Source organism: Tinamus guttatus, unplaced genomic scaffold, assembly GCF_059628265.1.
Source record: "Tinamus guttatus ecotype Peru unplaced genomic scaffold, ASM5962826v1 Tinamus_guttatus_pri_ptg000033l, whole genome shotgun sequence".
NCBI classification, from domain to species: Eukaryota; Metazoa; Chordata; class Aves; order Tinamiformes; family Tinamidae; genus Tinamus; species Tinamus guttatus.
The window spans coordinates 2,847,354-2,873,471 of NW_028288567.1; the positions used below are offsets into that span (position 1 = coordinate 2,847,354).

Genomic DNA, 26,118 nt, shown 5'->3' on the forward strand with positions numbered 1-26,118 from the left:
TTCCATTGGATTTTGAAAATTTCCATTAAATTCAAGGTATTATGTAGTATTGGGGCTCTTCTCTTGCATCTTTATGACTACCACTTCTTGTAGATGAACTGCTACAGAAACAACTTTGCTCTGTAGGCACATTTTCAAATATTACTATGCTATCTGTGATGAGCTTTTAATAAAATGGTGCATATTACCCAAAATATTTTATCTCAATTTAAAATACTAAAATATTAATGATATAACATGGAGAAGAACTTAATGCTACATTCTGTGCTAAGCTTTCTTTTTACTAGATAAACATTTCACACCATTTTAGAAATAAGATTTGGGCTCTCCGTTTTGCTGAGCTGAATCTATTTGGCAAATTTCCATTCTCTTCCAGGCACAGAAGGGAGTCATTTAAAATCATCTTACCATTCTGGCATGCTTGTATCCTTATCTCATACAGGGTGAAGGGATCTAGGCCATCCACAAAAAAGGAATAAGCCCGACCTACTGGCTTCACCAGCAGAGCGGGACTGCTTGCATTTAGTAAGATATTATATTCCACAGGCACATTGACAATGAATATCCCTGTTGTGAATAAGAGATGACCAGTGATTATCTGAAATAGTAACAACAGTGCAGGACAAATTCAAAGAGGCATTCATCACATGCAATTTTAAGTGCAAGCCCCTCTTGAGATTTTTGCCTACTGTCTCTGTCAGAAACCAAACCCATTTAAATATAAATTGAAACAGATCCATGTGCAGATCACAACTAGAATATGGAGATTATAGTAAAGACAGTAAAAAATCAAAATCCACTTCAACCACAGCAAGTGTTGCAATTGCCACCTTTGGAAAAGGGAGTGGATCTTGTGACTGGGAAGCTGGCATCTGTTATTTCTTTATTTTGGAGGCATAGAGTTTAAAGCAGCAGCTACTAACTAAACACCACTTTTTTATGTATTGAGTTATATGATCAAAAAACTAAATTGCCACAGTTTAGCAAACAAACCCTCGTTAGCCCAGCAGCAGTACCTGAATGTTTCTCATAATCTTAGCCTACTCTGCTAGTAAAGTGTAATACAGTAGCCTGAAACCAAACATGTGTACATATATATAAATATAAAATTTCAATTGATATAAAACATATTGTTTTGATTTTGGCTAAATAAAAATGAAACTAACTTTTTTACCAGATTGTTTTCAAACATTTTTTCCGTCTACTCCTCTTCCAATCCTGTCACTTCCTAGTTTTCCAGTTCTGTTGAGAAGCTGGAAAATCAATTATTCCAACAGAACAAGCTTAGCCATATGCCATCCCCTCAGAATGACTGGCACAGATTCCTGGATCTTCTTATGATGGTCTTCTCACACTTTTTTATTTTCATTTTTTTTTCCTCTCAAAACCTTGAAATTCTCCTAACTGCTACAAATATATTAGGACTAATACCAACAGTAAATATGCTCAGCAAAAAAAAATCTCAGAAAGTGAGCATGAAATTACAAATCTGAGTAAATGCCCTGAAAAAAAAACAAACCAACATTTAGTAGAAATCTCTCCCAACATTCATCAGATGCTAACATAAAAACAACACCTTATAAGCCGAAAAATAAAAAATACTCTCATACAAAACAGAAACTTGTCAAAAAAGCTTTGCATGTTTCAGAATACCCTTCGGCATCTGCAGCCAGTCTGAAAATACTACCTTGTGTGTTCTGATGACTGAAGGAAATGAAATGGGCATATTTGTTATAGTCAGCTGGGAAACCACACGACTTGGTTAGTTCCAGAGTTCATAAATTTATGTCAGAATAAAAGGAACCGTAAAAGCACAAGTGAACCAATTTACCTTAAGTGCAAATGGCAGTTTTGTTATTTGGTGTCAAAGTTACCATGAGCACAATGACAACCTGCCATAACACATTTTCATGTTCACTAAAGAACAAGGATTTAGTTGGTTAATATTCCCAGCAATACTCCTTTTCATAATTTACAACAACTAGATGCTGATAGGTTATTTAACATTTATGAAGTTAAGATGTAATCAGAAAAACCCTGATTATCTTTACAAATAAAAAAGTTAAATTATTCCACTTTTTTCCTCTCCGACTTCATTTCACAGCAGGTGCACACTTTGCAATGGGACAAGTCAATCAAACTAAACCTCGTTTTTTCGTGGGCATATTTGGATAATGTTTAATGGACAATTCTGTGCAAAACTCTGCAAATTAGGTTTGACGGCCCTGTTTACTCCAAAACTAGGGTAGCTCATAAAATAGAATTTGCAGCACAAGATGCTTAGAATTGAGAAAATAAAGCCCTGTTCTGTTTTACCTATTCTGTTTTACAGAATAGTAACCAAAAATCTGTGTGAAGTCAATTGCTAGAATTTACTGGAAAACTTAATATGATGAAAAACTCCACGACAATTAAAGCAAAATAATTAAACTGCTTCAGTTACAGTCAAGAAATACTAAAATAGGAATGTCATGATTTTTAGTTAAAACCAAATAAGAGAATAATTCAGGAAGTAACATTTTAACATTTAACTTCAAACAATCAAAAATGTTTTAGCTGCGTAAGTATTTAAATTAAGTTATAACCCAGGTGTCTTATTCTGATCGTGTCAAGAGTTCACAGCAAGTCTCTGCGGACAATAAAAGCTGGAGACGCCGACCACAACTTTGGACATGGGAAAATCTGGCCTACAGTGACATACAGAATACACCAATTTGCACTAAGAAACAAATTAATCCGTTGGTTTAGCAAAAGTCAGAGCAATTTGTTAAGTCAGCTTGACTATTCCTCTGAAATAAAATAGAAACCACATTAGATGAAGAAGGTAAGCTAAAACACGAAAAAATATGTCGCCCAAATGCCAGATGGGAACCCAACAAGATTCCAGTAAACAGGAATCCAGACATGTTATGCAACCATCACTCTCTGAATGTTGAGCATTCCCAGATGCTGACGGAGTGAATGCTCCAACGTGATGAAAGAGGATGTTTTAATCCAAATGGTCATTAACAAATGAAGCAAGGAACCCAGCAGCAGAGGACAGAATCCTGTGTCTTTTGAACATGTTCATCTTTCCTGGCCTTACCAGCAACCAAAGACATTCAGCAGGATCAGGTCCATGGTTAGGACCAGTGAAGTGGTCAATGAGATGAAATGCAGGATGGCTACCTGCCTACATATCAATAACATTTATGGATATGCCTTGGGAGATTTATGGTTTTTTTTCCATTCAGCTTTTCTGCTTCTACCCATGCTACTAATAGTTGTTCCATAATAACTGTAACACATCCTTCTGTAGCATATCAGTGAAATGTACCGTACATTTGAGGTCTGTGCGCTGAGGCAATGCAACCCAAGATAATGGGATACCTATTTCAGAAAATAAAGTCCTATTTTCCGTAATGAGTGAGGTGTATCAAATAATTTTTGTGAATCCATCACTTTAACTACTGCTTGGCCGCCTTGCTATTTTGCTAAGTCAAGAGTTTTGAAACTCTATACAACTGTAAAGTTATAAGATTTAGATACATGACTTATGATGAAACAATCATAATTAAAGCCATCCAAAAGAACACTCTGCCTAATATGATGCTTATAATTAAACATTTGATCCAAATTTATTACAGCAGATAAGCAGATCAAATGACAAAGGATCCCTGATGTCCACAGACAGGAAGACGCTATGACCAGCTACCCTCCCCATCAAGACTTTATTAATAAAAAGCTTTTTTTTTTTTCCCTCTCTCTCCTGGAGTCAGTATCAATTAAAACAACCGTCTCCTCCAGAAGTGACCGCCAATTCCTATAATTAAAATCAAGTTATCCGTGTAAAAGAGAAATCTATGCAGCTGTGTGAGTGCATTAAACACAGATCCTCTGCAGGGATCTCCTCCTCTCTCCTCTCTCTGGTCGAGTGACTTGAGGAACACATGAACACTTTCATATAAAATCTTAATTCCAAAATAATAAAACAAACTACACAGAGCATTATTGTCCATGCAGGCTTGCAACCTACTGTGGGTAACAGTAATTGAGAAAGTTGGAAAAGAAAAGGTCTAGAACAACAATGGCAAGTTTTTCTAGGAAACACCCCGCTCTTAAAAAGCCTACGCTTTTCCAATATGGTCCTATGTTTTAAATCTATTTTTAATGTTGCTGAATATTTTGGACCTTAAATTATATTTATTATCAAAACTATAATACGGTATGAGTCATTTTCCAATAAAATCAACTGTAGATTATATGCCACTCGAATTCACCTGCCTTCTGCTAGGTTCTAAATCCTTTCAGGCAGTAGGGGGAAAAGTTTAATTTAAGATTTTAATCTTTTTCATATATTATAGCATTTCTATAATGGATTTTGTGCTTCTGAAAACTAAAAGATTGACAGTTGAGGGTATTATAGATTTATTAATCATTGCTTAAATGGGTACAGTGAATGCTGCTAAGCACTGCCACAATGCTTGCTATCCCAGCCTTGAAGGCAAAATACATTTTCTAGGTGACTTTATTGTTAACGCCATTGACTCTACTGTGGCTGCTCTGCAAGGTGAGAACATCTTACATAATTAGGAAGAAATTCCCTGAGAGAATTAATTGATAAAACACATACTGTTGTTACTGTAGAAGACAAGCATGTCTGAAGTTTCTAAAAACATGAACTATTTTTAGCTGAAAAAAGCTAATATCTAGAAACCGGAAAACACTTTGCTAAAGATGAATTACACTAAGAAAAAAAAATGTCCATTTACATTGCTTTTATTGTCCCACAGTAACTATACCACATCATTTTGATCGTATCAGTAAAGTACTTAAGCTGTGAGCTACCTTAATGAAATGGAACACAGTTTCTAACACAAAAAGATGTTATTACTCAATAATTCATTTTTAGCCTACCTCTGTAGTAAGCCAAGACAACTTGGTGATGTTCAGAAGAAGAGAAAAAAGGAAGAAAACTATTTCGGAAAAAAATATTTCTGCAAAAAATTACTGCAAGATAATATATGCACAGAACTCCATGGTACCGTGCTGAATTAAATTTGTTATTTCAGGTCAGAGGTAGCACAGGATGTCTGCATTACACTCTCATACCATTTGTTGAAAGGGCGCAACACTGCAGGTAAAACTGGCATTTTAATTAACAGTATAGCTATCAAGACATCAGCAACCCAGAACGTTTATCCTTGGCAATACCCCAACTTGGTTTGAAGAGAAAACTTATTTTCAAATTGCTCTTTTCTATAGTACTTCTGCTTAGTAATAATTTACAAGATCAAATTAGTATACAGATTTTCGATTAGCTAATCGTCACAATACCCAGATCAACTATATAGGTCAATGTTATAAAAAAAAATGTCTAGAGGAATCAGCAGTTTTATATACCCATTATTTAAATCACACAAATGCTAAAACTAAACACAAAGAAAGAAAAAAAAAAAGAAAAAAAAATCAAAACCCAGAATTGCTCAGCTGCCTGCCTGAATATCCTAATTTTTCCATCCCTTCATTTTGCTACAAAGTACTACATAGAAATATGTTTTTACCTGGCATTTCCCAAGCTAGAAATATAGAATATGCATCAATTACTGTGACATTATATGGGGCATGAATTTTATCTGGTGTTCCTACTGGTGTTTGTATAACGTATTTATCACTCGTGTTGCTGCCACCCCAAGTGCTGGCTTCCAGCTGGTAAACATATCTGCGCAAACACAAAAAGAGAATCAGTAGATACTACAGTTAGAAGCTTTAGGCATATCAGTATTAGAACATTTCCCTTTTTCTCAATTTAAACTGAACAGACTATACAATGGATACTATAAATATCGTGCTAGCAAAAATTTTCACCTTGAAGATTGCTTAAGATGAGGAAAGTGACTATTTACTTATCAGGCTAATTTTTTTTTATGCTAAAATTCACAATAGCTTGCATAAGGAATAAAAGTATTGGCCAAAAAAACTGTCAAAAACAATTTCAGAACAGCTTAATAATTTCCTTAATTTCCTTAGCAGCTGTTATTTTTGAGCCAATATGTTCCATATTCATGAAAAGATTATAAACTCTGTACAGTTCTTTCTCCTACTTATAGACATTTCTTTCTGACTATAGTCCATGATGGAAAAAAAAAAAGACAACCAAACACACCACCCCCCAAGAGAAAAAATTTCACCCCAACTTGAGTGAGAATGACTTAGAACATGACTTAGAACTCAGAAAAAGACCACAAGAAATGTCACTTGAGAAAAGCCAACACCTGAAACCTCTTGAAAGCATTCTGCACCAGTCTTTCAGAAATTAACTAATAGAAGAGTTCTATTAAAAATAGCAACACATATTTTTGTGCATTTCGCAAAAAAACAGGTCATTATACATTTTGAACACTGTTTGCTTACTATTAAAGCTGTTTCTCATATCTTACCTATTGTTAGGCTGCAGGTTAACATCTGTGAAATTCATGTCATTACTGCCACCCAAGAAAACCTGCTGTCCATCACGAAACAATTGGTACTGAGTAATGAGCCCATTGGGATTCCTAGGTTCGCTCCAATATAATTCCACTTCTGTGGAACTGACCACGATATGATGAGGTTTGGGCCATACTCCTGTTAACAGCACAGGGACAATATTTAACTACAAAGTTCTTGGCTTTCCCACACATTATGCTGTGTCTTTCAGCAATGTAACATAAGCATAAAACATTGCTGGAGAGAATGACAGAATTTAACATACATTTTGAATTTAACCTACAATAAATCTAAGTGACTAGATAAGGTACAGGTTAATGGAGAATGAGGCCAGTGACTACAGCCTTTATCTGACCACTAGTTCCTACATACTTGCTTTTTTGCGGAGGGGAGTTATTTTTTTTATTTTTATTTTTTTTTTAAAAAAGATACACATCTGTTAATTTTTACCATTATTATCTTAAAGATGAACCTGGAAAAAGGTCACAAAAACAAAGTGGAAATAGAGTGCATCAGTATAAAGAGTGTGTTGAACACAAATTCTCCTGTGTATGTTTACATATGAAAGCTTCATGTCAATGTTTTTTTTGCCCTTTTAAACTATTATAACATACAAGTGACCATCTTTTTGCAATGTTACAAGAACATTTTTTTCTATTACCATGAGGAGCAGCTTGCAATGTTCGACCAGAAAGTGGCTGGCTAGAAGCACACCCAGCAGATGTGCACGCAGTGAGCATGAAGCTGTAGTTGGTGTATGGCTGCAGACCTAGAAAAAGCAAAGTTTAGACTAAGATGTTGACATAAAGCATGCCAAGAATTTTGTCAATAGATAAAAAATTACTAGACTTAAGGGAAAGTTAACTTTTAGTATTTTCACAAACTTAAAATATGAACCATTTTTGTTTTACATTTAAATAAAATGGAAATAGGAATATCTCACTAATTTAGACATGTATCTTCTCATGGTTTAAACGGCCTTACAAAGCAATTCAAACTGAACATGTTTGCACTACAGTAGATCTATGGATATTGCCCATCTCATTATTTTTGAATCATGAAGATGCACGTGCAGCATAGTCACACATCCCAGAGATCGGACCAGATTAACTAGATGAGAATTTACCCAGTCTCTACCATTCTTTTGTTTCAGAACCACACTTAAGGCTGTACAAAATTATTAAAAATTAGGCATCTCTTCATGCTTGGCCCAGACATTCTGTCCCTCACTGGTGACATCCGTAGCGGTTTGGTATCTCACAGAGCTTTATCTTCCAGCACAACCTCTTCTGCCTTAAGCCACAGCTCTGCAAGCCCACGGTTTAGCACTTCAGACTGCCAGCTCTCAGGCACGTTGTCCAGAATACACAATGATGACAACCTGTGAAACCCTGAGATGCGCCTTCCTTGGTATCACACAGCACGCAGCTCCAACAGAAATGAAAGCCTTGGAGAGCCAGGACATAAGTCAGATGCCTTAATTCAGAGACTGCCACTTCTCCATGCTGTCATTCTCTGTATCTCTCTAATCCAGGGTGCCACAAGAGGCAGGAGAGAGGTCTTCAGGACTTGATTAGTGTTGGGTCCCAAACCACCCAAAGGTACCCAACTCGACCCAACTCAAAGGCTCCTAGTGGGCCAGGAAGCCCATGGAGGTTGGGTCGTGGCGGAGCTGGTGGGCCACTGCTGTGGCATCACAGGTCAGTGACCGATGGCCCCAGGCTGGGCTGAGATGAAGCTTGGGGGTTTTGTTAGCAGCAGGTTCAGAACAAGAGCTGCCCATGCTGAGGCTCCCGGGAGGACCAAACCTACCAATCCCAGGAAGAACGGAGGCAACAATGTATAAATATATATTTTTTATTCCCCACTGGCAGAGGCAGTTTGTGCCCTGAACAGGGCAGCAATACTGTGTATAAATGGTATAAATGAGCATGCTATTCTGTAATTTAGGCTCACCAGACTTATACAAAAGAGGCTGAATTTGGATTATATAGGTGAGTTCACGAGGATCATACAAGTCAGATTTTACGTGCTTGTCTCTGTGACCTTAATAACACAGTTCTGATGTAGCTCATGTGCCTAATTGTAAATACTTCAAGCACAATGCAGTTCATCATCGAGAAAAATAAAATGGTCAAGAGCTTTGTTTATAAAAAAATCTTTGTTTATAGCCAGGAAGGAGTTATTTTAATGAACATATATTAGATGCAAATATAGAGGAATAATAAGCAACTATTATGTACAGAAGTGAATGGAAAACATGCAATCCGCTTACATTGAACAAGACATGAAGGAGAGAAAATAAGCAGATGACTGAGAGGGACAGCCCTGACTGTAACCTAACCATGAACTGGGAGAGAAGAAAAATAATCTGAACACTCAGTATAAAAGAAGGGAAGAAATGACAGTTGCAGACCAGAGAGAGGCAAAGGCATGGAGGAAAGCCAAGTATTTAACATTTCAGGATAGAAAAGATTACTGTGGCAACAAATTGCTTGAATTCCCCTAAAGGGAGTCATGTTCACTTTTAAAGGAAACATGCATAATAAAGCAATACTCATTTACAACTACACTTTAAAGAGAAAAATGAACGTTAAAAAAAAGAGCACACGGTTTTCCTAAAGTTATTGGCAAAATTCTGATACCTGAATTCTCTAGTCATACATAAGGTAGCTAGTTATAGCAAATTTTTACCTTGATTATTAAAGTTTTGCATTAAATGCTTTGTCTTGTATGTGCTTTGGAAAGCTTTGTGCAAATCTATGTGTGTGATTAATAATAAAAATAACAAATAAGGTAATTTTGAAACATAAACAGCTTCTTGCTTTCTCATTTTCTTTACTTGACTGTTCACTAGAGGATACTCTCCTCCTCCTGTTCTTTAGTCTATTTTTGTTTTGTTTTGTTTTTTTTAAAAAAAACCTTAGTAGTCTCTTTTATTATTGCAGCATTTGTTGTTTTCCAAAAGGGCTGCAAAACAGTTTCTTAAAACTGCATCGTCTCATTAGCCAACCAATTGGTTCTGACACGGTTTGTCTTCATTTATGGATAGAGCTGGAGCAAAGGCAGTAATTAGCTCCCAGGCTAACGCTCCTGGGTCCCAGCACATGAATTTTACCCAGGAGGATGTCAGTTAGCTGACCACAGCCTCCTGCAACTCCTCGACTCCCAGAGCTTCCCTAAGATAAAAACTACTAACGATGCAGTGCTGCAATGGACATAGGCTTGACCAATGACAACACTGCCGAATCTCCATTTTTCACAAACTTCAAAGGAGAACATTTTTAAGGAAAGAATTGCAAACCATTCAGTGCCCTGAGTCCTATTTATTTCACTAAACAAAATGTCAACGATCATGTCTGGCTCTTCCTTAAACCTGACTGATCCTACAAATTCTTGATAAAGTTTCTTATCTGGGAGATGATCTTTAGTCTGTTCAAAGAGCTGAGAAGACTCCTTCCTCCAGACCCATTGCTGGTGCTGAAGAGGGCACTCTTTGCTCTCTTTTAAAACACCCCTAATTATTTTCTTCACTGTTACCCTCTGCCTGGCCTCCACAGCAGAGCATTAGCAGGCCCATTTGTAAAGTAGTAGTAACACAAAGTGAAACAATGCCATAACTGTCATCCAAATTGTTCTGTACAGGGTAGTGGAAGTGTTCAGTAATAAATGATATAAAAAGGTCTTTTATTGACAAGCTGCCATGTGCTGTTTGCATTAGAGAATATGAGAAGATGATGGCTGCTGCCCCTAGGTCCCAGTGGCATTCAACTCAGTGAGATAGCAGAAAATGCTTCAGTTTGCTTAAAGCATTGATAACACCTCTAAATAATTAACTGAGAACTTCCTGTCTTCAATTACTTAATGCTTTTTTTAACATCTTGAGAGGATTATAAGCAATTTATGGATTTCACATGATGAGCACATTCACTGCTATTCCCACAAAGCATTTGTGGGATCATGTTTCCAAAGCTTTGATGTAATTAAAAATAAGCAGCAAGACAATGGTGCAGTGGCAAGGTGCTAGCTTTCTCGTCTGTTATTTGCGTGGCCCTAGATTCAAAGTCTCAGGAAAGACTAATGCTACAGCTTCATTAATGTTCAACTGTTGCTCAGGGAAAAGCAAATGTTTTTGGAAAAAAAAAAGAGAGAGAGAAGATGAGGAAATCAAAACATCTCTCCACAGGGGATAAGACAACAGTTAGTTCAAACATTTGAGATTATGTATGAAATAAATTTGATTGTTTTAGCTCATTCTTTGAATTTAGAGAGCAATAATTATGCACACTGCAAAATCACTGCCATCAATTCCACATTATTACCCAAGGAAGCTCCTGCAGAAAAAAGCACAAGATTCGATTATGGCTGTCAGGAGGAATGATCACTTATTTCGCTCCTAGCTTAACATGGCACCATGGACCATGGCTTAGGGGAAGAAGCAGACAAAAGGGAAATAGACGCTTACTTCTCAGCAGGTGACTTTATTTCCTCCTCTTTGCAACTGGTAAGAAAAACTGTGTTGTTTGCATTAAAATCTCATTACATATATGCTGTATAGATTTGTCCTAGGTCAACTTTTGTTCTTTGAGTGGCTATCATGTAGTTTCTGTAACATAAGAATCTCCAAGTTTTCAACCCAGGTGAAAAAGTGAAAATGAAGGTTATAGATTCCTCAAATTCATCAATAAAAGAAGTTGACAGCAACTTCTGTCAAAGACTGAAAAAAAAGAAAATCCCCAAAAGGTTAATCTTCCCCTCTTGCATTTAACAGAAATATTTCTAAGTATAATTTTGCTTCACAGTCTAAACAGAGTCCAGAATAGTCTTCTTTCTGTCTTCCTTTCCTTTCTATTTGTCTCAGCCACGGAGTATTGGAAGCCCCTTGCTCTTATACTCCTGCATATTCGCAGCAGACCTGTGACTACAACCACATTACTAAACATTAATAGAGGTAAAACAGAGAGCTGGATCTGAGTGAAGGCAGGTCAAGTCTACACAGACTATTTGACATCTCAGGCTTATCACAAAGCATGCATCTCGAATCAAGTAAGATTTATTTTAGAATTTTAAAGTCAAATCTATTAATATTTTATCAAATAATACCCAGGAACAAAAGAGACTGAAGAAGGCAAGTTTAAGATATGTGAAGTCAAGACAAAGCACTTCTAAACTGTGTACAAAGCTGTGGATTTACTGACAAGTGGCAGCGTCAACATGGTAATAATGGCTTATATCTTAAGGACAGGACTTGATCCTCTCAGAGAGCTTTGCCTCCTTACCTGATACCGTGTGCTGCATTCTGCTTGCAGTGTCAGTGTATATCACCCCTTTCCCAACTTGACTGATCTGGTACTCTCTGATAATACCATTTGGTTTCTTGGGTGCAATCCAGCTTAAATGTAATGCTGTTGAGTTCAAAGCACTGACTGCTGGGGGCTGAACACTCTCTGGGACTCCTTGGACAGTGACTGCAACTACCTGAAGACATATGAATTAAACAGCAATTTAATGTAATAGTACACTAGATACCATGATCAATGAGAATGTCACTTTTGTTTTAAAATGTTGTTTGGACTGGCATATCATTACCAAGGGCCTGGAGAACTAGTTACTTTTTTCCTCCTTTTTCACAATGAAATCTGACCTTGAATACTTTACATAAGTCTATGTCTACAATTTATCACAACAGGTTCACCACATTTTAGCTGCAGTGTATAGCACTGGGTGAAACAACAAAAACTGTCTTGCTTGAAAACTCTTGATAACTCTCTTCCATATGGTTCGTCAGTGTCTCTGCATTTTAACTGCCTGATTTCATATACTTTAAGTACCAGTAAACATGGGGCTAAACCTCCACATATCCCTGGCAATCTGAACTCTCAGTTCATGGCTATTTGTAAATCCACATTTTTTTTAAAGAAACCAAATATTTTGAAAGATAGAATACTTGTTAAGCACTTCTGGAAAGAAGTAGAAAGAAAAAGGAGTATAGTGACTTCTACAGAGGCATTTCCAAATCATATTGGTTTAGTAAGTGAATCAGACCTTTTTCTCTTTGAGAAGGACTTTTCTTTTTCTATAATTACCACCATAAAGTATTTATATTATGCTGTAAATACAAAATGTGTCCTCTATAACACATTGTCTTATCATATTTGATGGAATCAGTCAATACTTGTAGGCTTCACTGTTTATAACAATAAATTACTTAATTACAGACAAGCTGAAATAAGGATTTATTTGCTTAGGCTAATTGTTGGAGCAACTGTGACTACATAGCTTCCTGACCAGTGTGCAAGCAGAGGTAGAGGTCTATGTGCTTATCTCCATCTCTCTGTCTCAGTGTCCCTTTTCTTGTCAATTTGCACAACCAACAAAAACATTTAAGTGCTTGAAAAAAACAGTTTTTGAACCCCACATATATTGTAATTACAGAGGCCAGAATTAGCCATTATTCTCTGTCTGCCCTGCAGATTTTAAGCTTGCACTCCTAGAAATTCATGCTCACAGCGGTCAGGATATTCCTGTGAGAAAGACATCACTTAAGAACCAGCTTTTCTCGTTCTTAATGAGGAAATGAGGAATGAGGAAAAAGGCAAGTGCTTTGTGGAATGGCAACTAGAGCTGGTTAACAGTAATGGTAGTGAAAGGCACCTGTGATTTCAAGCAATAGGAGAGGAAATGGAACAGGGACAAAGGGAAGGCAGAGATTCTGTTTGCTTAAAACAGAGCAACAGACAGAAAGGGAGTGCACGGCCTGAAGTAGATGCAGATGTGAGAGGTGCAGATGTGGTATAGGTATCTTGCAGAGAAGCAAAGATTTAATTTTGAGCCTTAGACAATGTGCTTTTTAACATTCTTTATTGTGTTTCTCCCTTGGGTAGCCTCCTACTTAACAAACATCAGTTCCTACAGTGCAGTTTCAGTTTTGCTAAGATTAAGATACTGCCTGCTTTGTCAGCTTGCTTGTATGAGGTTAAGATTCCAAATAATCACCTGTCAGTGGTTGCATCCAAATACAGTTATTGATGTTTTTCACTTAGTTACTTGATATTCTTTGCTAATGTCTTCAAATTACACCTTTCCAAAAGCATTTTTATGTTACCATACAGGCTAATAAGAGTCTGGCACAAATTCTGTAAAGACCAATTCACTAACCTTGCTGCTGTCTGTGCAACCAGCAACAGTGCAGGCTCTTAGCTGGTATGAATATTCTTGGTATGGCTGGACACCACCTGTGTCTCTGAAGCTCATTTCAGTTCCTCTAAAACGTTCGATTCCGTTTCGGAGAATAATATAGTGAATAATAAGACCTATCCCAGAAAAAAAGTTTTCCGTTTTCATTACCTGAGAAATACTGCATGATAGCATACCAGAATAACCTTGTTATCTGCACACAGAAAATGAAATAGTAAATGAAATCTCTAGAAGATCACTTTAAAAGGCATTTGCCCCACTTAAACAGTTAATGCCAGTTAACAGTTATTCTGCTCGATCTGTACATCAACATCTCAGTAGATCTCAACATCTCTTAAGAAAGTTATTTCAACTAGTGGAGCTATTCCAAATTTTCTCACTGCTTGAAAATCATAACCAATGTGTCCTAAAAGATATAAGAGTATCAGAAAAACCAAATCAAGAATACATTTTATAACATCAATTCTGTTCAGATTTGCCAATGAATTATTATAATCATTTTCAAAGGAAGGCTTCTGGGTACTTTTTTTTTTTTTTTTTTTTTTTTTTTTTTTGTAACATATAACAATACCGTTTGGTTGAAGTGGTTCTTCCCAGTTTAGAAGTATTATGTCTTCCCTGTTATCCACTTTGGCCCATTTCGGTGGACTTACACCCTGTGGCACGTCTTGCTTAGTGGTAGCTCTGCTAATGTCACTGAAGCCTCTTCCATAGCTATTCCAAGCAGCCACTCTGTACTCATATGTGATAAAAGGTTCAAGGTTCAGGTCTAGAAAAGGAAAGTTACATACGGATATTCTCTCTTCTTTTTTTTTTTTTCCTTTTTTTTTTTATCAAAACACTTCTATCAATGTTTGTGAAGCCAGGTTACTTTAGGCTGTCGTTGAACTTCTTGCTATCCATTTCATTTCACAGATTATTCTAAAAGAATGCTACTTCACTGCAACAGTTTCACATTGGATTAGAAGACCTTATGGCATTCAGGACATCTTTTTCTCCAGAGTCAATTAAATATACCAGCAAATCACCAATCTGACATGCCCTTTTCCTTACCTGTAAATGAATATTGGTCTGGGTTTCCTGAGTAGATGATCTCCTCTTCAGCTGGACACACACCTTCCTTTGTCTCCTTTTCCGTAGCATTCCATGAGCCTTTTATCCATGCACAGATATTCTCCCTAGGGTCAAAGTCACACTTCCCACAATATGCTGTTTCTTCCATGGATAAAGGGCAGAGGACATTAGCCTGACATTCTTCTTTTACCTAAAGAATATGCATACAATTTCAATGTATTTTCCCCGTCTTCCTTTCTTTACAAAAACTTCTATTTCTCTGTTTCTAAACAACATATAAATGATGAAACCATGCTGAGTATCTTGGCATTTTTAGCATATGAAAGACTCAGTCTTGGGCCTGTCCACTGTCTCGGATCATTAAAGCTTCTATAATCCTTTCTAAAATAAACAGAATTTTCTTTGTAGGGTCCTTAAACAAAAACATGACAAATTTTAAGCACTGGACCCCCAAGCAGCTAGGTTTGAAGAAAGAAGAGTCTACAATCAAATGAGAAGAACAGGTTTTATCCCAGAAGGACACCTCTGCAAAGGTCAATATTCATCAGCAAATCAGCAGCAAGTCCCATCCTGCCACCCAGCCTTTCAGCTGCACGAGAACGAGCTCTGTGCAATTCCTTGGCATCTTTTGAAAAGTGAAGACCCTATTCATGAGCTATATTAAACATGCCTCAAACAGAGCACTCCTAAACAGCAGTTCTGCTGCAGTAAGAGGCTCTGCATCAATGTTGAGGCAGATACAAGATTTAACCCATAAAGAACAATTCACAGAAATAGAAATATACCCCGAACACCTACAAATTTCCATTAAAATTCATGAAATAATATTTCTACCAGACCATAAGCTAGAGCACAATAACTCTCATAAAACATGGGCTGTTGCAGGAAGAAATGTACTGCAATATTTGCTGTAAGTATTTCTGCACACCGGGCTACAAACTTTACAAGGGAAAACAAGTAGTTCACAGCTAATGCTTCCTTAATTCACCTTGTGAAATTAGTGTGTTGGATGACTATGAGGTGTTAGGTAATTTTATTTTCCAAACTTGGCACTTTTGCAGAAACTACATTGCGACAGATATCAGTATAAGGTGTATGATACAGATGGGTTGTTTTCGCAGATATCATACAGTGTAGTTCCAGGATATGTCTCCTTTTAATATGAGTAATCTATACATACTATCAGAAAGGCAACACTGCTATCTCTCCTCTACTGCGATACGAAGTGCTCCCTTTGCTCACGCTTTCCATCCAAGGCATGGCTCGAGCACGCTATATTCCAGAATTCATTAACCTATAGTCAGCCATTTTGCCTTGCATAAACTAACAAAACGCACCGAGGAACCACAGCTGACTCATCACAACGCTTGGATTCGCTCTGGGAGAAAATTATTCATTCAGTCTGAAAATGAAGTGACAGAAAAACCTTGACATGAAAAGGAGAAGGTGGAAGAAATATTTGTGTATTATCTTGGGAGACAAATGAAAACAATACAGAGGCACCTCTATGGTGCTGGATTTGGTCCATTTTTCTTTCTCCCTCGGTGATAAATTCCACAATATCTAACTGATTGTGATATTGTAGAATTCACAGAAGTCCTCTCTCTTCCTCCCATACCCACTTTGTCTCTCTCAAAATGCAAGTATATGAATAAATATAAATATAAATATAAATATAAATATAAATATACATATATATATAGATTTGTCATGCTTTGGAGGTTGATTTTCTTAAAGAAAAAAATGAAATAATAGTTGACAGCGTTTTTAAAACTCAGATGTAACACCAAGATGCTACTTCACTTCTAGAAGACTTTCACTGATATCAACTGGAGTTGCAAGACTTTGCAGCTCTAAAAGTCTGTCCAAGTCGCTGCATGTTCACATCTATAATCCCTGGTCACTCTTTAAAATGTTGGAATTAGCCTTTAGGGTCCTTTGTTTATTTTTATGGAAAAAAAAAAAGAATAAGAATTGTTCAATTTATTATATCTGAAAGGTACCAAAAATGCAATGTCCTCACTATTGCTAAGAGTTATACAGAAATCTATGCCATTGAAATTATTGAAATAATTTATAAAATTGAAATTTATTGAAATTTCATTGAAATTTATGCCAAAATGTACCACCAGTTTTCTATGGAACTGCTTAATTGTTATTTATATATAAATATTTGTAGGAATCATACAGACTGCCCAAACTGTAAAGTAATGGTATGTTTACACTTGAAAGCTGGCCACTTCAACATTCTTTTCCACTCAAGTGTGGAACAGTGGTCACAGAGCTGAAACTGCCCATACATGCCAGTCTTGTCAGCATGCCAGCTTTTAGCCACTGCACTAATCTGAAGTGCTGGGCAACACTTCACAGAGGCAGCTAATCATTATTAATTCCTTTAGAATTCATTGCAATAACATCAATCATGGTGAACTCATTCGGTATTAATATGGATGTAATGTGAAAATGAATAATGCACACAAGAGTTTTTATATTCCTATTGTAGAAAAATAGTTACGAACAGTGTATTTCTCTTTCCATCGTCAAATCAGAGCTACCGAGGGATTTTCTATCAATTACCTTCATCATCATTCCAGCTGAAATCTTGTCAGAGCAAACATATTTCAAAGGATTATATCCAACTCCATTACAGCATTCTTCACTCTTTGGAATAAGTTCAGTCTCACAGCATTTTACTGGCACTTGGTCATTCTTTCTAACATGTGCTAGGGACTCACCACTGGAACCCGAGCAGCATATGGTATCTGACATATTCACATACTCCTGCCCACAACAGAACATCCCTGAAACAACAAAACATTATATCTGAATATGACATGTAAAAAATAAATACAAAGGTAGAAAGGAGAAAACTCTGAGTGCAATCAGGTTTGGCAGAAAACCATCAACCTGGGATAGCAGCTGGAATTATGCAGAATTAGCTAAAGCGAGATTAAATTCTGAATATAAAGTGACTCAAGTGAGAATCCTAATTTCTAGACCTGCCTGAAAAAAAATAATTATAGGAATAAATAGAGGTCCCCTAGAGTCAACTTACACCATTCCTGGACCTGCGGAAGGACCCCTGCTATGAAATATCATACCTGGGTACTGTGTACAGCAAGTCAAAGACAGATGTACTGCAGAATGCAGAAATTCAGAAAGCTTCTCTATATATTTGTAGGTCTCATTCATTTCCCCTTATAGGGGCAGTCTTTCAACCAGTGAATCTCATATTGAAGTTTCACATTATTTTTAATGTCTTAAAGTGGGCGTAAATATTACATTGTAGAATTTAATAGCTGATTTTCCAAATACCAACACTGAAGTTTTAATCCTCTAACAGAAAGGAGTTAATATCAAAACATAATTTTAATTTCTATGGTGGGTCTTATAACCTGTCAAAATTCATTTCACAGACTTCCTCTGTTTTATTTTAAAATGAAAAGCCCACCATAGCCAGAATTTACATGCATGATTCTGTAATTGTAAATTACCAGTTTGGACACCCAAACTATATAAAAGGACAAATTTTCACTCTGAATCAAATGCTACAACCACCTCTAAAACTGGAGATGAAATAGGTATTATTACTAATTCAGCCACAAACATATCATACAAAACCCAGGGTTGTCCTATACTGCTTCATCTACAAAATAATTTGTGTTTAACAGAATTTCTGTGGTAGGCAGATACTTAAAATACACACAAAAGAGGCCATTTTATACTCATGGCCATTTATTATAGCAAATCTCTCTTGGAAAGTCATGCATAATGAAAATTATTCTTTGAGAATATGATCGTGCTAAAGTATTCAAAGCATTTCATTCAAATCCCCAGAATGACTCAAAAGAGTAAAGTTATTGGCGTACATTATCATGTTCAGGACTGATTCCTTACACAGAAATCAAACTGGGTTGACCGGCTCTCCAAGAGGCAAATATTTCCTCCTGCTCATCACCCCCCTCCAAACTGTCCTAGGATCCTACCATATTATAAGGAGAAAATTAATGCAGAAAATGACTCAATTCAGTACCAGTACTCAGATAGCCCTGAGGGACTTCTGACAGGCAAACTAAAATTTTGATAATGACCTGTTTTTCTATTGACACAAACAAGGCTGTATTCTTTCACTGTGAAGCTCATCTTTGTTTAACTGAATTAAATTTTTCAGCCAAGATTTCACTCACATAACAAGAAGTGACTCCCTTTCTAGTTTCTTTGGTAAACCATTACTTCTTTAATTATTATCAACCTTGTTCCAGCGTGATAAATTGCTAATTACTTAATACCCTAATCAGCGTTCATTCTTTGCACAGATAAACTGTGACAGCGCCATTAATTTAAATAGTAATTTCACTTAATGGCCAGAACGGCACACCAGATTTTTATGCAGCATTTTCTGAAGACTGCATCCATCACGGCGATATTCTGACATAAAGATGTCTGACGTGCACTAACTCACTTAGGGCGAGCAGATGTTGCGGAGCGGGGTTCGGTAGCGCTTCCCGGCGTGCATCGCTTCGGCACGAGCGCGCCGCAGGCCAGGGCGGCGCGGGACGGGCTCCTCGAGCGGCCGCGCGGCCTCCGACCTCGGCCCCATTTGTCACACGCACCTTGACACCTCCAACGTATGGCTTTAAACACGCACCCAGAAACAACCAAAACAGGGCCCCATAACACTGCTAGGTTGATTTGCCTTCTAGAAACCACTTTGTTCAATCACTTAGGGACCCAGATATTCCTAAAAACCCTTGTTGAATTCAGCAAAATATCAACAAGAATAAGATTTTGTTTGCAAATCAGGCGGAGTGCGCGTGTCGTGCTTTATATATTTATGTTTCGTATGCATATAATGCATCGTGGCAAAAAGAAAATCCATGGGCTGGAAAAGACACTTCTGGCTAACAGTGATTTCTGTCAACAGTTATTTCATGTTCATCCCCAGCAAATGAAAAAATTTACAAACATAGCTGAGTGATGAATTACTAATTTAGTAGATCTACAAAAGCAGTGCTTTCAAAAGAAAAAAAAAAAAAGAGTATTAAAAGGCTTAGCCTTTGCAGCCAGAATAGAGGATCAACACAATACAGAGCCAGTGTACATTGCAAACTACTCCAGAAATCCTTGGCTTACATGTGGGCATTGCAACTATTAGAGAATGGGAACCACAGCAGTACAAAACATCCTCCTTCATGATCGTGGGACATCAGTACAGGGGCAGTACAGGGCCTTTTTGCTTTTTCTTTCCTTCCTTTTTAGAGAGAGAAAATCCAGAAGAGTTTTTAGGTCGCATGACACTTCCAAGCCAGGAAAAGACAATTTTGGGTAATCTCTTTGCAGCAGTGGGGCTCTGGGAGCAGGGATGTGCACAGTGGCACCACTGCCAGCCTTTGCCAGTAGATGTCTCTCTGGTCACCCCAGCTAAACAAGGCCATCAAGGGGTGAAAATGGAGAGAAAAATAAAATGGAAGAAAAGAGAAATTAAGAAGAAAGCAAGAGGAGATGGAAATAATAGCTCTTACTCCAGGACAGACTCCCCAAAAGTGGTTCTGTGGTAAACAATAAAGTTCTCCTGTTCAAGCCCTTAAGCCAACGTATGCTGCACTCTGGCAAAAACGTGCAAAAAAAAGACACTGCAAAAACGTATTTCTTAGAACTGGCTATGTGCAACAATAAGGCTTTGTACAAAACCTGAACTTTTATGCATTATGTTTTTCTCTCATTTTTTTTCAAGAAAATCGAGCTTGCAAAAAAAAAAAAAAAAGCTTTAAACTGTCGTCGTATTTTTAAAAATGGCATCCGCTGCCAACTACAAAACAGAGCATCAGAAGCATTTCAGCTTTTGCAGAATGCTGCCCTTTACCTCTACCCTTTTTAGGCAACGGGAGTAGGTTTCTAATTACCACATTCTTGCAAAATTCTACTTTCCCATTTGTCAATGATAAGTAAATTATGTTTTTATGTGACAGTATTTTTTCCATTAGATTCATTACAATAATAGGGACAGAGAGCAAATACATTTTGTGCCTGGCTTGCGCATTTTCATGATGTAGCCTGCAAGACTGAATTACGCTAAGAAATTAAGCAAAAGCCTACTGAGCACAATGTATTTGATATGATAAGAAACCACAGTCTATTCCACGCTTAATGCAAAGTAATGTGATCTCTTTTCAACTGCGGCACAAATTCGCCATTCAAACATATATTTGTGTTCAGCTCTATGATGGCTCGCAGCATAAAGTCCTCACAGCAAACCCGTGAATGATGAAAAAGCTACTGTGTTCTTTTTTAATAGACAAAAGATTATCATTGTGACCCATTCTCAAGAAAAATGGTGTAAATGACAGATTGCTAGAGGTTAAACACCTTTTAAAAAGAGGGGTATAAAGCTTTTAAAAATATATATATTTAAGAAAAAAAAACTGTTAAGAATACATATACACTGAAATGAAGAACATAACTTTCATCCCAAGATACCTGTATTACACTCCTACACAACTCATCTGTCCAGAGAGAGCAGTAAAAACATAAACGCTACCCCAGCAGTTCTGTTCCAACAGCATCTGTTAATTCACTCCATTTATAAAATACATATTGACAAAGACAACTGAACTGGGACCAGGGAGATTTGATTTGGTGTGAGAAAGTCAATTCAATGTGATTTTGTTAAAGGGCTCCTGCAGGCAAATAAAAGAGTTTAAGTAATAAAGTACATAAAGAGATGTTTTATGAGCCAGCCCCGTCTTGTGGCAGCCATACAATGCAGGGCTGGGAAGAGGACCTTGCTCAGAGCTGTGTTGCGAGACCTGCGTAGGTGCTGTGGAGCTAAAACCTGCGTGGGGCCTCGCAGAAAACACTGCTGCAAAGAGAAGGTGGCACAGAAACCACAGCAAACACCGCAACGACCATTTGGTTCTGCCCTTTCTGACAGCTGACAGCAAACTAAGGTACTTCTGAAATCACACTGGCAGAAGGAGCTCATAAATACAAAAATATAAACTGAAGAAAGAACTGTTTTTTAGAGAAAGGAGCTCAACCTTCAAACCTGGATAGCTAAATTAGTTATACAACCAGATGGTAAATTGACACACGATGGTAAAAGAACCGCACCACGAATCTTAGTACCTGAGGTAGAACTGGGTGCTAAACCTTCATTATTTCCATGTTTAAGAATTGGGCTTCCCTTCCTGATTGCAATTGTCAGGTTGAGAAAGCCTAAGGCTAATGGTATATAATTTCTCTAAAAACTGCAGAAAGAAAGGACACATGAAAATATCTGAATGGAGTTTGTAATGATAAAAGGAAATCAGGTTCATAACATGCATCAGAGAGACTTCTGATGAAGTGCAAGAGGTTAACGTGTGAATGGGATACATCAGGATGAGCACCTGACTAGCACTAGGTAGCAATTTTTGTTGTTCTTAAGTAGCAATGGGTTATACTGTATTTTATCTCTGTGTGGATGTGTATGTGAGGGATGCATTCTTTCAAATAACACCATCATTTTAAATTCTTAGGTAACTAATCACACATCTGAAGAGCCAACGGAAAATCCCTGCACTGGGAAGCACTGGGGCACAAAGTAGATGACTTTAACCTCAATACTAGTCTTCAGGAGGGGACAAGTCCTGTTTCTCGACTGCAACAACAGAAGACAGTGCACATCTATTTTCTGAGTGTCTCCTGACCTCCAGCTTTTTGACAAAGAGGAGGGGTTAGGATAAGTTATCATAAGCTCACTATTTTTGAGTTCACCAGAATGGCTGAGTAAAGCCCTCGCTCAGCATAATCACCTTAAATCTGAGTGTGCCACTGCTGAATGGCCAATATTACAAGAGATCTAGAAAGATAAACCTCCGCCTCCCCTTTTTTTTTTTCTGGAGAACATAAGAGTTTACCTGTGAGAGGTCTGTACACAGTCCCCTTTTCTTCGTCACCACAGCAAACCATGTCTGTACTTATCACTTCACCACCACAGCACTGCTGATTAAAACTATCATGGAGTGATCCACCACAGCAGATTTGATTCCCTGATGTGGAGTAAGGCATTCCCTGGCAGCAAGAGTCACCAATTCCAACTGAAACTCTGTTTTGCTCTTGGTTAGGGCAACATACTTCTCCTGTCAATTTAAGAAAAAAAATAAAGATTTTGTGCACATACAGCTCTTGAAATGCATGAAAGGCTTTCAGTTGATAGCAACAAGTATTAGTCTGGGGTTGCACACCAGTAATGTCATGTACAAAATTTTCCACTTGAAGGCATGGAATCACTTGTTGCCTTAGAATGTTATACAGTTTTATATTTATTTGTAATAATAATTAAAGAAACACGCATTCATGAATTCAGGGCTAAGACTCTGTAAGACATCAAAATGCAAACATGACAAAAGCAAATGGAGAAGAGCAAGAAAAATTATGCTTGCAAATATAGTAATTATACAGTAGAAAACTTTTAAGTATAGGCAGCTATACAGTAAAGAGAGTTCATTCTTGCTATGATTAGCAGAACAATATTTTTATTTTCAGTAAAACTTTTCTTGTCTCTTAACAAATCATTCCAAACTGTTTGGAAGGACTGATTTGTCTTAGTGAAAGGGTCTTTCAGAGTCATTCAGGCCTTCATCTCCAAAAGAATTTAAGGACAGAATTAACTCTAAACATTAGACAACACCACCAAGTTCAGTGCTGCTGGCTGCTACTTAAGCAAGAGCATCTCTGTCTTTGCAGGACAAGGCCATAGGGTAGGATTGTCCTATGGACAGAGTGGACGCCGATTACACTGGAAACAAAACTGATGGCAAATGACAACAATTTTCATTCACTAGTGTCTGCACTTACTCTGATCCAGTGCTCTGAGTGTTAAGTGATTGCATTATCTTTCTGTTGGAAGGCTTTCCCTCACTCAAAACATCGGTGACGCAAAACTTGGAAGAATAAGGAAGGAGTCATTGTTTTTAGTGATGGTGATGGAAATATTTGGATTACTGGTGGAATATTGAAATGCATTTTGATTTTTCAGAGTGATATTTCTTGATGAAAATAATATGTCCAGACCTTCCCCTCTCAAAGTTGGGAAATTTCAGATGAGTAGCCCTAAAGCTGACTTTTATCAAATACAAAGACATGATGCAATTGTAACACACAAGAGAGAATGCTATTTTCTCTCCCTCCAAATTGTTTGTCAAGGAGGTGCCCAGCTCATAGTAGCAATATTCATTCTGCTCTGCTTTAAGAATCTATCCTCCCATCTTAGTTCTGGGATGCATGTTTGCATTTCTTCCCACACCAGCATTTCAGAAACCTACATTCCTGCCTTCCTAATTTGTAATCTTCTTGCCTTATGCTTCAGTATGTCTACAGCTATCAAGCTGGCCAAACAACATCTGGGAAATATGTATGCTTAGAGAATTTCCTGTATAAATAACTTTATCAAATAAAGTCAATAATAAACAAAAAAGATGAGAATGAATTTTTAGAACAGATATAATCTGTTTAGATTCTTCATCGTATTTTCCTGCATTCCTCAGAATCTAATTTAGTTACTACACAGATAAGTATTAAAACACAGAATGTAGCTTACGTCTATTGGAAATAAAACTGTTTTTTTAAAGAACTATTAGACATAAGACACAAAGGATCAGTAACCTTCTCATTAACCTCTCAAAATGGGATCCATTCCAAGCTTGGCTTGAAAATGTTCTCTCTCTGAAAACTACCAAGCAGTCTTGCCAGTTAATTGTTATCCTTATCAAAGAATGACCCACATTAACATTTAGCTGGAGGTTATTAGCATATTTATAAAAATAAAAAAGAAAAAAAAAAGAAAAAAGTGACCAATATTGTTCATGTTGCTACCCTTTAGAGAAGAGAAAGAAGAGAATGTAATAAGTATACTTAGAAAAATGCTTCAAATTGTGTTCAGATATTCAATGTCTCATGCTTGTAGACTGCCAACTGAACAGGAACTACTTTCATACATGAGATATTTTGTTTCACTGTACTTTTCTTTCTTGATGTAAACATTAAGCTAGTTAACAGATACCACTGGATGGGGACAGAGGTCACAGAATAATCTTTCCATTTCAGTATATTGAGATTAATGAGGCCAACAAAATACTCTTGTCTGGTTCTTCCATGTGATAGCATTTTTCTGATGACATCATGGAAGGCATTCTAATATTATGATATATGAATTACTTTTCAAGAGATCAGAACTTGGGATGTGTTGAATGCATTGGCAAAAACTCAAGTATTTCTGAGCCTAGGGAACGTGTGCCAACTCATGAGTAATGGAAGTATTTTAGCTCTTGACCTGACAATTGCCTACAAAGAGATATATGCTCTGTGCACTGCCCCCTGAAAGGAATCTCCTCCCCCTTTTCTTCCTCTCTCCCTGTCAAAAAAACACACCAACAAATAATAAGAAAAACAACTCTGGACAACAGAAGTGCAGTTTTGGCAGGTTCCTAAACTGTCCTGAGAATAAAAGAGGGTACTCTCTCAGTCTTAAGAAAAGGATAAATTTCCACTGACGATAATATATGTGAGATACTTAAGTTTGATCTCTATTGTGGGTAGAAACAAACAGCAGAACCTGACCAAACAAGTAGAAGCAAACTAGTTTCTAATATCAACCCAAATACTAACAACCGTTCCGTAAAAGAAATGGTTAGGGAAAATCACATGGGGTCAAGTCAAGCAGAGAACTAAACTGCACCACTAAATTGCCTGATGGTGTTTCTATTAAGCAGAACTGCCCTCCCCATTATGCAGCAGTTACTGCAATTAAGTATAGTTTGGCATAAATTAGTTCTCTGGGAAATGACCCAATCATCAGGTTTTATCAATTAAACGTTTTTTGTGTGTGTAAATGGAGTGTTCTGTGTTTAGGTGACCAAGTCAGTTCAATTCTCTTTGCTTATCCCACTGAGCTCAAGTCTAGAAGACATCTTAGAAGTACTGATGAATCGCACATTTATTGCTACGTAGTCATCCTCTGTGATTTAACAGATACACCAATGTTGTGGTTTTGTTTCTTTCCAGCACATCAAAGTAGCTGCTCTTACCTGCTAATACCTTAGTGTAATAACCACCACAGCACTGATGTTTTGGTTGCACAGCCTGTATCAGACCACCACAGCAAACTCCTGATGAATTACGAATAAATGGAGTGTACTTGTCCTCGCAGCACTGGAAGCCGGGTTTGATATCGTGCAGAATCCCGCTACAACAGACCTAAAAGTGGTTTAGAAAATCTGTAAGGCAATAGCTATTAAACAAAACATGTTTTCACTGACAAAACAACGTACACAAAAACATGTACAACACATCATTGTGCTGATACTGATATGACTGCAGACAAATAAAATGTAACATGGCTAA

The 26,118-nt window shown here is 37.2% G+C and overlaps 1 protein-coding gene across 1 annotated transcript in view; it reads right to left on the bottom strand.

Annotated features, from left to right (window-relative positions):
* USH2A (usherin) overlaps positions 1-26,118 on the bottom strand; it is a 356,467-nt gene that overhangs the window by 64,216 nt on the left and 266,133 nt on the right. The window contains exons 48-58 of the mRNA XM_088531950.1: positions 25,803-25,971; positions 22,635-22,856; positions 17,314-17,537; positions 14,716-14,926; positions 14,234-14,431; positions 13,624-13,778; positions 11,745-11,943; positions 7,127-7,234; positions 6,420-6,603; positions 5,544-5,701; positions 409-567 (exon numbers count right to left, since the gene is read on the bottom strand). Coding sequence (XP_088388076.1) covers positions 409-567; positions 5,544-5,701; positions 6,420-6,603; positions 7,127-7,234; positions 11,745-11,943; positions 13,624-13,778; positions 14,234-14,431; positions 14,716-14,926; positions 17,314-17,537; positions 22,635-22,856; positions 25,803-25,971 — 1,987 coding nt within the window. The remainder of the gene's footprint in view (positions 1-408; positions 568-5,543; positions 5,702-6,419; positions 6,604-7,126; positions 7,235-11,744; positions 11,944-13,623; positions 13,779-14,233; positions 14,432-14,715; positions 14,927-17,313; positions 17,538-22,634; positions 22,857-25,802; positions 25,972-26,118) is intronic.